The following is a 13,468-nucleotide window of genomic DNA, read 5'->3' on the forward strand; positions in this document are numbered from 1 at the left end:
TGACCTCTCCTCTGTCCAGAATAAACGACAAACAGGGAAGAAGTTTGACGAAAATCCTTAGTTGCCTGCAAATAAAATTTCAGGGCACGGACGACGTCCAGATTGTGCAGAAGTCGTTCCTTCTTTGAAGAAGGGTTAGGGCACAATGATGGAACAACAATCTCTTGATTGATATTCCTGTTAGTGACTACCTTAGGTAAAAACCCAGGTTTGGTACGCAGAACTACCTTGTCTGAATGAAAAATCAGATAAGGAGAATCACAATGTAAGGCCGATAACTCAGAGACTCTTCGAGCCGAGGAAATAGCCATTAAAAACAGAACTTTCCAAGATAACAGCTTGATATCAATGGAATGAAGGGGTTCAAACGGAACGCCTTGCAGAACGTTAAGAACTAAGTTTAAGCTCCACGGCGGAGCAACAGTCTTAAACACAGGCTTAATCCTAGCCAAAGCCTGACAAAAAGCCTGAACGTCTGGAACTTCTGACAGACGTTTGTGTAAAAGGATAGACAGAGCTGAGATCTGTCCCTTTAACGAACTAGCAGATAAGCCCTTTTCTAAACCTTCTTGTAGAAAAGACAATATTCTAGGAATTCTAACCTTACTCCATGAGTAACTCTTGGATTCGCACCAATATAAGTATTTACGCCATATTTTATGGTAAATTTTCCTGGTAACAGGTTTCCTAGCCTGTATTAAGGTATCAATCACTGACTCCGAGAATCCCCGCTTTGATAGAATCAAGCGTTCAATCTCCATGCAGTCAGCCTCAGAGAAATTAGATTTGGATGTTTGAAAGGACCCTGAATCAGAAGGTCCTGTCTCGGAGGCAGAGACCATGGTGGACAGGACGACATGTCCACTAGATCTGCATACCAGGTCCTGCGTGGCCACGCAGGTGCTATTAGAATCATTGATGCTCTCTCCTGTTTGATCCTGGCAATCAATCGAGGAAGCATCGGGAAGGGTGGAAACACATAAGCCATGTTGAAAACCCAAGGTGCTGTCAGAGCATATATCAGTACCGCTCCCGGGTCCCTGGACCTGGATCCGTAACAAGGAAGCTTGGCGTTCTGGCGAGACGCCATGAGATCCAGATCTGGTTGGCCCCAATGATGAAGCAGTTGGGCAAACACCTCCGGATGAAGTTCCCACTCCCCCGGATGAAAAGTCTGGCGACTTAGGAAATCCGCCTCCCAGTTCTCCACGCCTGGGATGTGGATCGCTGACAGGTGGCAAGAGTGAGACTCTGCCCAGCGAATTATCTTTGAGACTTCCATCATCGCTAGGGAACTCCTTGTCCCTCCCTGATGGTTGATGTTGAATGGAATGAAGGACACGGCAAGCATTTAGAAGTTTTGTTAACCTGTCCTCCGTCAGGTAAATTTTCATTTCTACAGAATCTATAAGAGTCCCTAAGAAGGGAACTCTTGTGAGTGGCAATAGAGAACTCTTTTTCTACGTTCACCTTCCACCCATGCGACCTTAGAAATGCCAGCACTAACTCTGTATGAGACTTGGCAGTTTGGAAACTTGACGCTTGTATCAGAATGTCGTCTAGGTACGGAGCTACCGCTATTCCTCACGGTCTTAGTACCGCCAGAAGAGAGCCCAGAACCTTTGTAAAGATTCTTGGAGCTGTAGCTAACCCGAAGGGAAGAGCTACAAACTGGTAATGCCTGTTTAGGAAGGCAAACCTTAGATACCGGTAATGATCCTTGTGAATCGGTATGTGAAGGTAGGCATCCTTTAAATCCACTGTGGTCATGTACTGACCCTCTTGGATCATAGGTAAGATGGTCCGAATAGTTTCCATTTTGAACGATGGAACTCTTAGGAATTTGTTTAGGATCTTTAAGTCCAAGATTGGTCTGAAGGTTCCCTCTTTCTTCTGTTATGTGTGATCAGTCCACGGGTCATCATTACTTCTGGGATATTATCTGCTCCCCTACAGGAAGTGCAAGAGGATTCACCCAGCAGAGTTGCTATATAGCTCCTCCCCTCTACGTCACCTCCAGTCATTCTCTTGCACCCAAAGACTAGATAGGAGGTGTGAGAGGACTATGGTGATTATACTTAGTTTTTAGAACTTCAATCAAAAGTTTGTTGTTTTACAATAGCACCGGAGCGTGTTATTACCTCTCTGGCAGAGTTTGAAGAAGAATCTACCAGAGTTTTTCTTATGATTTTAACCGGAGTAGTTAAGATCATATTGCTGTTTCTCGGCCATCTGAGGGAGGTAAAAACTTCAGATCAGGGGACAGCGGGCAGTGGAATCTGCATTGAGGTATGTAGCAGTTTTTATTTTCTGAATGGAATTGATGAGAAAATCCTGCCATACCGTTATAATGAACATGTATGTATACTCTACACTTTAGTATTCTGGGGATGGTATTTCACCGGAATTACTCTGTAAAAGTACATTAAACCTTTTAATAGGTATTTTTCATGTTAAACGTTTTTGCTGGAATGTAGAATCGTTTGCATTAATGAGGTACTGAGTGAATAAATATTTGGGCATTATTTTTCCACTTGGCAGTTTGCTTGTTTTAATTATGACAGTTTCGTTTCTCTCTCACTGCTGTGTGTGAGAGGGAGGGGCCGTTTTTGGCGCTCTTTGCTACGCATCAAAAATTTCCAGTCAGTTACTCTTGTATTTTCTGCATGATCCGGTTCATCTCTAACAGAACTCAGGGGTCTTCAAACTTCTTTGAAGGGAGGTAGATTCTCTCAGCAGAGCTGTGAGACTTATATAGTGACTGTGATTTAAAACGTTTCTGTAATTTTTATGTTTAAAATTTATTTAGTGTTATTTTACTAATGGGAACAAACCTTTGCTAAAAAGTTGTGTTGTTTTTAAAGAGTGATGCTATAACTGTTTTTCAGTTCATTATTTCAACTGTCATTTAATCGTTTAGTGCTTCTTGAGGCACAGTACGTTTTTGTTAAATAAGATTGTAACCGAGTTGCATGTTTATTGCTAGTGTGTTAAACATGTCTGATTCAGAGGAAGATACCTGTGTCATTTGTTCCAATGCCAAGGTGGAGCCCAATAGAAATTTATGTACTAACTGTATTGATGCTACTTTAAATAAAAGCCAATCTGTACAAATTGAACAAATTTCACCAAACAGCGAGGGGAGAGTTATGCCGACTAACTCGCCTCACGTGTCAGTACCTGCATCTCCCGCCCGGGAGGTGCGTGATATTATGGCGCCTAGTACATCTGGGCAGCCATTACAGATAACATTACAAGATATGGCTACTGTTATGACTGAAGTTTTGGCTAAATTACCAGAACTAAGAGGCAAGCGTGATCACTCTGGGGTGAGAACAGAGTGCGCTGATAATTCTAGGGCCATGTCTGATACTGCGTCACAGCTTGCAGAGCATGAGGACGGAGAGCTTCATTCTGTAGGTGACGGTTCTGATCCAAGCAGATTGGATTCAGATATTTCAAATTTTAAATTTAAATTGGAAAACCTCCGTGTATTACTAGGGGAGGTCTTAGCGGCTCTTAACGATTGTAACACCGTTGCAATACCAGAGAAAATGTGTAGGTTGGATAAATACTTTGCGGTACCGGCGAGTACTGACGTTTTTCCTATACCTAAGAGATTAACTGAAATTGTTACTAAGGAGTGGGATAGACCCGGTGTGCCGTTCTCACCCCCTCCAATATTTAGAAAGATGTTTCCAATAGACGCCACCACACGGGACTTATGGCAAACGGTCCCTAAGGTGGAGGGAGCAGTTTCTACTTTAGCTAAGCGCACCACTATCCCGGTGGAGGATAGCTGTGCTTTTTCAGATCCTATGGATAAAAAATTAGAGGGTTACCTTAAGAAAATGTTTGTTCAACAAGGTTTTATATTGCAACCCCTTGCATGCATCGCGCCGATTACGGCTGCGGCAGCATTTTGGATTGAGTCTCTGGAAGAGAACCTTAGTTCAGCTACGCTGGACGACATTACGGACAGGCTTAGAGTCCTTAAACTAGCTAATTCATTTATTTCGGAGGCCGTAGTACATTTAACCAAACTTACGGCTAAGAATTCAGGATTCGCCATTCAGGCACGTAGGGCGCTGTGGCTAAAATCCTGGTCGGCTGATGTAACTTCTAAGTCCAAATTACTTAATATACCTTTCAAGGGGCAAACCTTATTTGGGCCCGGTTTGAAAGAAATTATTGCTGACATTACAGGAGGTAAGGGCCACGCTCTACCTCAAGACAAAGCCAAAGCTAAGGCTAGACAGTCTAATTTTCGTCCCTTTCGGAATTTCAAAACAGGAACAGCATCAACTTCCACTGCACCAAAACAGGAAGGAGCTGTTGCTCGTTACAGACAAGGCTGGAAACCTAACCAGTCCTGGAATAAGGGCAAGCAGGCCAGGAAACCTGCTGCTGCCCCTAAGACAGCATGAACCGAGGGCCCCCGATCCGGGACCGGATCTAGTGGGGGGCAGACTCTCTCTCTTCGCCCAGGCTTGGGCAAGAGATGTCCAGGATCCCTGGGCGCTAGAGATCATATCTCAGGGATACCTTCTAGACTTCAAATTCTCTCCCCCAAGAGGGAGATTTCATCTGTCAAGGTTGTCAACAAACCAAATAAAGAAAGACGCGTTTCTACGCTGTGTACAAGATCTATTATTAATGGGAGTGATCCATCCGGTTCCGCGGTCGGAACAAGGACAAGGGTTTTACTCAAACCTGTTTGTGGTTCCCAAAAAAGAGGGAACTTTCAGGCCAATCTTGGATTTAAAGATCCTAAACAAATTCCTAAGAATTCCATCGTTCAAAATGGAAACTATTCGGACAATCTTACCCATGATCCAAAAGGGTCAGTACATGACCACAGTGGATTTAAAGGATGCTTACCTTCACATACCGATTCACAAAGATCATTACCGGTATCTAAGGTTTGCCTTCTTAAACAGGCATTACCAGTTTGTAGCCCTTCCATTCGGATTGGCTACGGCTCCAAGAATCTTCACAAAGGTTCTGGGTGCCCTTCTGGCGGTACTAAGACCGCGAGGAATTTCGGTAGCTCCGTACCTAGACGACATTCTGATACAAGCTTCAAGCTTTCAAACTGCCAAGTCTCATACAGAGTTAGTTCTGGCATTTCTAAGGTCGCATGGATGGAAAGTGAACGAAAAGAAGAGTTCTCTCTTTCCTCTCACAAGAGTTCCATTCTTGGGGACTCTTATAGATTCTGTAGAAATGAAGATTTATCTGACAGAAGACAGATTAACAAAGCTTCTAAATGCATGCCGTATCCTTCATTCCATTCAACTCCCGTCAGTAGCTCAATGCATGGAGGTGATCGGCTTAATGGTAGCAGCAATGGACATAGTACCCTTTGCACGCCTACATCTCAGACCGCTGCAATTGTGCATGCTGAGTCAGTGGAATGGGGATTACTCAGATTTGTCCCCCACTCTGAATCTGGATCAAGAGACCAGAAACTCTCTTCTATGGTGGCTTTCTCGGCCACATCTGTCCAGGGGGATGCCATTCAGCAGGCCGGACTGGACAATTGTAACAACAGACGCCAGCCTACTAGGTTGGGGCGCTGTCTGGAATTCTCTGAAGGCTCAGGGACAATGGAGTCAGGAGGAAAGTCTCCTGCCAATAAACATTCTGGAATTGAGAGCAGTTCTCAATGCCCTTCTAGCTTGGCCCCAGTTAAAAACTCGGGGGTTCATCAGGTTTCAGTCGGACAACATCACGACTGTAGCTTACATCAACCATCAGGGAGGGACAAGAAGCTCCCTAGCAATGATGGAAGTATCAAAGATATTTCGCTGGGCAGAGTCTCACTCTTGCCACCTGTCAGCAATCCACATCCCGGGAGTGGAGAACTGGGAGGCGGATTTCTTGAGTCGCCAGACTTTTCATCCGGGGGAGTGGGAACTTCATCCGGAGGTCTTTGCCCAAATACTTCGACGTTGGGGCAAACCAGAGATAGATCTCATGGCGTCTCGCCAGAACGCCAAACTTCCTCGCTACGGATCCAGATCCAGGGATCCGGAAGCGGTTCTGATAGATGCTTTGACAGCACCTTGGAACTTCAGGATGGCTTATGTGTTTCCACCCTTCCCGCTGCTTCCTCGATTGATTGCCAAAATCAAACAGGAGAGAGCATCAGTGATTCTAATAGCACCTGCATGGCCACGCAGGACTTGGTATGCAGATCTAGTGGACATGTCATCCTGTCCGCCTTGGTCTCTACCTCTAAGACAGGACCTTCTGATACAGGGTCCATTCAAACATCAAAATCTAACTTCTCTGAAGCTGACTGCTTGGAAATTGAACGCTTGATTTTATCAAAACGTGGTTTTTCTGAGTCGGTTATTGATACCCTGTTACAGGCTAGGAAGCCTGTTACCAGAAAGATTTACCATAAAATATGGCGTAAATACCTATACTGGTGTGAATCCAAAGATTACTCCTGGAGTAAAGTTAGGATTCCTAGGATATTGTCCTTTCTACAAGAAGGTTTAGAAAAGGGTTTATCGGCTAGCTCATTAAAGGGACAGATCTCAGCTCTGTCCATCTTGTTACACAGGCGTCTGTCAGAAAATCCAGACGTCCAGGCATTTTGTCAGGCTTTAGCTAGGATCAAGCCTGTGTTTAAAACTGTTGCTCCGCCATGGAGTTTAAACTTAGTTCTTAACGTTTTACAGGGTGTTCCGTTTGAACCCCTTCATTCCATTGATATAAAATTATTATCTTGGAAAGTTCTATTTTTAATGGCTATTTCCTCGGCTCGAAGAGTCTCTGAATTATCAGCCTTACATTGTGATTCTCCTTATCTGATCTTTCACTCAGACAAGGTAGTTCTGCGTACTAAACCTGGGTTCTTACCTAAGGTAGTCACTAACAGGAATATCAATCAAGAGATTGTTGTTCCATCCTTGTGTCCAAATCCTTCTTCAAAGAAGGAACGTCTTCTACACAATCTGGATGTAGTTCGTGCCCTCAAGTTCTACTTGCAGGCAACTAAGGATTTTCGACAAACGTCTTCTCTGTTTGTCGTGTACTCTGGTCAGAGGAGAGGTCATAAGGCTTCGGCTACCTCTCTCTCCTTCTGGCTTCGTAGCATAATTCGTTTAGCCTATGAGACTGCTGGACAGCAGCCTCCTGAAAGAATTACAGCTCATTCTACTAGAGCTGTGGCTTCCACTTGGGCCTTTAAGAATGAGGCCTCTGTTGAACAGATTTGCAAGGCTGCAACTTGGTCTTCGCTTCATACTTTTTCCAAATTTTACAAATTTGACACTTTTGCTTCTTCGGAGGCTATTTTTGGGAGAAAGGTTCTTCAGGCAGTGGTTCCTTCTGTATAATGAGCCTGCCTATCCCTCCCGTCATCCGTGTACTTTTGCTTTGGTATTGGTATCCCAGAAGTAATGATGACCCGTGGACTGATCACACATAACAGAAGAAAACATAATTTATGCTTACCTGATAAATTCCTTTCTTCTGTTGTGTGATCAGTCCACGGCCCGCCCTGTTTTTAAGGCAGGTAAATATTTTTTAAATTATAATCCAGTCACCACTACACCCTGGGCTTCTCCTTTCTCGTTGGTCTTTGGTCGAATGACTGGAGGTGACGTAGAGGGGAGGAGCTATATAGCAACTCTGCTGGGTGAATCCTCTTGCACTTCCTGTAGGGGAGCAGATAATATCCCAGAAGTAATGATGACCCGTGGACTGATCACACAACAGAAGAAAGGAATTTATCAGGTAAGCATAAATTATGTTTTTTTGGGAACCACAAACAGATTTGAGTAAAACCCTTGTCCGTGTTCCGACCGCGGAACTGGGTGGATCACTCCCATTAGTAAAAGGTCTTGTACACAGCGTAGAAACGCCTCTTTCTTTATCTGGTTTGCTGACAACCTTGAAAGATGAAATCTCCGTTTTGGAGGAGAAGCTTTGAAGTCCAGAAGATATCCCTGAGATATGATCTCTAACACCCAGGGATCCTGGACATCTCTTGCCCAAGCCTGGGCGAAGAGAGAAAGTCTGCCCCCCACTAGATCCGTTTCCGGATCGGGGGCCCTCACTTCATGCTGTCTTAGGGGCAGCAGCAGGTTTTCTGGCCTGCTTGCCCTTGTTCCAGGACTGGTTAGGTTTCCAGCCCTGTCTGTAGCGAGCAACAGTTCCTTCCTGTCTTGGAGCGGAGGAAGTTGATGCTGCTCCTGCCTTGAAGTTACGAAAGGCACGAAAATTAGACTGTTTAGCCCTTGGTTTGGCCCTGTCTTGAGGCAGGGCATGGCCCTTACCTCCAGTAATGTCAGCGATAATTTCTTTCAAACCGGGCCCGAATAATGTCTGCCCTTTGAAAGGAATGTTAAGCAATTTAGATTTAGAAGTCACATCGGCTGACCAGGATTTAAGCCACAGTGCTCTACGCGCTTGAATGGCGAATCCGGAGTTCTTAGCCGTAAGTTTAGTTAAGTGTACTACGGCATCAGAAATAAATGAATTAGCTAGCTTAAGGACTTTAAGCTTGTCTATAATCTCATCCAATGGAGCTGTGCTAAGGGTCTCTTCCAGAGACTCAAACCAGAATGCCGCCGCAGCCGTGACAGGCGCAATGCATGCAAGGGGTTGTAATATAAAACCTTGCTGAACAAACATTTTCTTAAGGTAACCCTCTAACTTTTTATCCATTGGATCTGAAAAAGCACAGCTATCCTCCACCGGGATAGTGGTGCGCTTAGCCAGAGTAGAAACTGCTCCCTCCACCTTAGGGACCGTCTGCCATAAATCCCGTGTGGTGGCGTCTATTGGAAACATTTTTCTAAATATAGGAGGGGGTGAAAAAGGCACACCGGGTCTATCCCACTCCTTGTTAACAATTTCTGTAAGCCTTTTAGGTATAGGAAAAACGTCAGTACACGCCGGTACCGCAAAATATTTATCCAGCCTACATACTTTCTCTGGAATTGCAACCGTGTTACAATCATTCAGAGCCGCTAATACCTCCCCTAGTAATACACGGAGGTTCTCAAGCTTAAATTTAAAATTTGAAATGTCTGAGTATAGTTTACTTGGATCAGATCCGTCACCCACAGAATGAAGCTCTCCGTCCTCATGTTCTGCAAATTGTGACGCAGTATCAGACATGGCTCTATTATTATCAGCGCACTCTGTTCTTACCCCAGAGTGATCGCGTTTACCCCTAAATTCTGGCAATTTAGATAGTGCTTCAGTCATAACATTAGCCATGTCTTGCAAAGTGATTTGTATGGGCCGCCCTGATGTACTTGGCGCCACAATATCACGCACCTCCTGAGCGGGAGGCGAAGGTACTGACACGTGAGGAGAGTTAGTCGGCATAACTTCCCCCTCGTTGTCTGGTGATAATTTCTTTACATGTACAGATTGGCTTTTATTTAAAGTAGCATCAATGCAATTAGTACACAAATTTCTATTGGGCTCCACATTGGCCTTTAAACATAGTGAACAAAGAGATTCATCTGTGTCAGACATGTTTAAACAAACTAGCAATGAGACTAGCAAGCTTGGAAATACTTTTCTAAATAAATTTACAAGCAATATAAAAAACGCTACTGCGCCTTTAAGAAGCACAAAACAAACTGTCACAGTTGAAATAACAATGAACCAAAATAGTTATAGCAACCAATTTTTCACAGTAAATGTATTAAGTTAGCAAAGGATTGCACCCACCAGCAAATGGATGATTAACTCCTTAATACCCAAAAAACGGATAACAATTTAATATTAACGTTTTTATCACAGTCAAAACACACTATCACAGGTCTGCTGTGAGTGATTACCTCCCTCAAAACTAGTTTTGGAGGCCCCTGAGCTCTGTAGAGACGTCCTGGATCATGGAGGAAGAAATAGGAAGACTGTGACTAAATTTTTACTGCGCAATAAAGCGCTAAAATAGGCCCCTCCCACTCATATTACAACAGTGGGGAAGCTCAGTAAACTGATTTTATTCAGAAACAAACGACAGCCATGTGGTAAAAATCATGCCCATAAAGTTTTATCACCAAGTACCTCAGAAAAAAACGATTAACATGCCAGTAAACGTTTTAAAAATGAAATTATGAAATGTTATTAATAAGCCTGCTGCTAGTCGCTTTCACTGCAGTGTAGGCTCAAATATTACTTAAATATAGACAGTATTTTCTTAGTGAAATTCCATTCCCCAGAAATACCTCAGAGCATACATACATATCAGCCTGATAAGTCGCTACTACTGCATTTAAGGCTGCACTTACATTACATCGGTATTAGCAGTATTTTCTCAGTCAATTCCATTCCTTAGAAAATAATATACTGCAACATACCTCCTTGCAGGTGAGCCCTGCCTGCTATCCCCTGTTCTGAAGTTACCTCACTCCTCAGAATGGCCGAGAACAGCAAGTGGATCTTAGTTACGACCGCTAAGATCATAGACAAACTCAGGTAGATTCTTCTTCTAATGCTGCCTGAGAAGAAACAACACACTCCGGTGCCGTTTAAAATAACAAACTTTTGATTGAAGAAATAAAAACTAAGTTTAACAACCACAGTCCTCTCACACGTCCTATCTATTAGTTAGGTGCAAGAGAATGACTGGGTATGACGTAGAGGGGAGGAGCTATATAGCAGCTCTGCTTGGGTGATCCTCTTGCACTTTCTGTTAGGGAGGAGATATAATCCCATAAGTAATGGATGACCCGTGGACTGACTACACTTAACAGGAGAAATATCACTATTGTTTACTAGCCAGGGTTAATAGTCCACAGATTTTTCTTTTACTAGTGGTCTAGTGGAAATATAAAATATAAAATCTCTGCATACAGAAAGAGAAGCAGTTTTTTTTTTTTCAGTAAACCAATCATTTTTACTTCAGTTTGCAGAAATATAAAACGGGAAAATGCCACCATATGAAATGCAAAAAAAGGATAAAAGAATAAAGATAGGCCATTTGGCATTGGAGTCACAGTCTACACCAAAATTATCTATATGACACACATGAACTAGCACAGTCTAACTGTGAAAAACTTTCAAAATGCTCTGAGCTAAGAGGCGGTTTTCAACGGTTTAGAAATCAGTTTGAGCCTAGCTGGGTTTAACTTTTCAAAAATACCACCAAGGGAACAAAGCAAACTTGATGATAAAAGTCAATTGGAAAGTTATTTAAAATTGCTGCCCTATCTGAATCATAAAAGTTTAATTTTGACTAGATTGTCCCCCTTTTATTGATAGGGACCTTTTGTACTCGCAGTACACTTGGGTCAATAGGGATAATCACCCTTTTTGTGTTGATCTAATTGGTCTCTATATAGTACTGGGTCCTTGTTTTATGTTTTGGATGGGAAGCTCATAGAGGGGGCGCCGGCGTGTATGTTTTTTTACAAATATTTTAAACATGTTTTGTGTTTTTATTGATGTAATAAAAGTTATGTTTTTTAATTATTTACGCTCTTCTCCATAGTGCAGATTGTTAGTGACACCCTCCTATACAATCGTGTTAGATAATGTCCCTATTCCTGTCTGAAACTACTCAGCATAGCAAAAAATATTGGAAAAAAACCCCAAACATAAAATAGTTGTACTCTCTTACTGGGGAATTCGACCCCTCATTTGAAAGGATTTATCCTTCTAGCCCAAACAAGGGGAGGGGATAAGGGCTCTTTAAAGCCCCCTTCCCCCTCTGGTTAAACAGCATTTTATATGCGGTCACCTGCAACTTGCAGGTGCATTTAAAGGGACAGTCCACACCAGAATTTTTGTTGTTTAAAAAGGTAGATAATCCCTTTATTACCCATTCCCCAGTTTTGCATAACCAACACAGTTATAATAATATACATTTTACCTCTGTTATTACCTTGTATCTAACTCTGCAGACTGCCCCTTATCTCAGTTCTTTTGACAGACAGTACAGTAGCCAATCAGTACTCACTCCTTGGTAAATTCACGTGCATGAGCTCAATGTTATCTATATAAAACACATGAACTAACGCCGTCTAGTAGTGAAAAATTGTCAAAATGCATTTAGATTAGAGGTGGCCTTCAAGGTCTAAGAAATTAGCATATGAGCCTCCTAGGTTTAGCTTTCAACTAAGAATACCAAGAGAACAAAGCAAAATTGGTGATAAAAGTACATTGGAAAGTTGTTTAAAATTACATGCCCTATTTAAATCATGAAAGTTGTTTGTTTGTTTTTTTACTTGACTGTCCCTTTAAGGGCTAGTGCCTCATCAACTTTTGCTTAAAAATAATAATTAAACTAAATCACTTGCCATCCCTTGCTCTCATCCTGGCCTGTCTAGCTTGTCCTCTCTGCCCCTCACTTTGTCCATTCTCTATTGCTTTTTGTCTCTTCCTACCTTTCTCACTCAGCTTTTTTTTTCTTTCTTTCAGGAGGAGCAGCAGCGGTTATCGGACTTGTCCCAGCTCAGTAAGCGTCAGACTATGTCTCTAGGTTCTCTAACTAGCCGTCTATGGCCCCGCTCCAAACAGCAGTGACCCCCTCCCCCATATGAAGGAAAGAAGAATGGACGACTCCCAAGCTCTATGTATATAGATGGCGATAGAGCCCTGGTAGCTACACTGTGGCTTGACCCATGCGTGCACTGTCAGAACTTTAATAAAGATATTTTATAGAAATATGTTTGATGCTTCAGAAACTGAAACCACCAAGAATACAGAATACTGAAGATATTTGGGCAGTTCTGACGTTTTTATAGATCACTCTGAGCAGTGAAAATAAAACTTGGCCACTCAGGCTTCGATTTCCCAGGATATTAACTTTTCCTCCATCATCTTTCGTTCTTTCTTGAGAATCTCTTTACCTCAGAAGTATTTAGAGGACAAAATATATATTAAGATCTAAATATCCCAATACACAATTGATCCTATATATATATGGAACGTCCTACCATAAATGACGTCCTCCAGCTTCCCCCTTTGACGAAGGCAAGGATTGGCCCGGGGGGTGCCTTCAGCGTAAGTAGTCCCCCATGATTCGTTCCTCACCATTGTACCGCCACAAAGGAGATAACATAGATCTCTAGGCCTCTGTATGCAAAAAACACTGATCTGAGAATTGACAAATCCCAGCAGGGATCTGGTTCCCTATTATGATCCCTAGCCACCTTGAATACGGAGCTGTGTGCCACACCCATGTGTATAAACAGAGATCCAGTAAATAAAACATGACCAAACAAAAGAAACATGCTTTTCTTCCCTGAATGACTATTTGTTTAGATACAAGTTTGTGCTAATAAAGATGTTGTTTATTTTAAATTAAGGACAGAAAAGTCAAAATTGAAATGTGCATAAATGCATTTAAATTTAAAATATCAATATTTTTGTAATATACTTCCAGTAGCAAAACGTCTTCTAGTAAAAGTTATTACTGCTTTATCTGCGGCGTATGCACATATCCTGTTAGAGCCGTGCACCAGTAATCAAACAGCATGACTGCTGT

The 13,468-nt window shown here is 42.6% G+C and overlaps 1 protein-coding gene across 1 annotated transcript in view; it reads left to right on the forward strand.

The window, feature by feature from the left end:
* The window catches only part of TIMM50 (translocase of inner mitochondrial membrane 50), a 114,947-nt gene extending 101,736 nt beyond the window's left edge, over positions 1-13,211 (forward strand). The window contains exon 11 of the mRNA XM_053721726.1: positions 12,400-13,211. Within this exon, the coding sequence (XP_053577701.1) occupies positions 12,400-12,504 (105 nt within the window). The 3' untranslated portion in view covers positions 12,505-13,211. The remainder of the gene's footprint in view (positions 1-12,399) is intronic.
* The last annotated feature ends 257 nt before the right edge of the window (positions 13,212-13,468 follow it).

This window comes from Bombina bombina, chromosome 7, assembly GCF_027579735.1.
Source record: "Bombina bombina isolate aBomBom1 chromosome 7, aBomBom1.pri, whole genome shotgun sequence".
NCBI classification, from domain to species: Eukaryota; Metazoa; Chordata; class Amphibia; order Anura; family Bombinatoridae; genus Bombina; species Bombina bombina.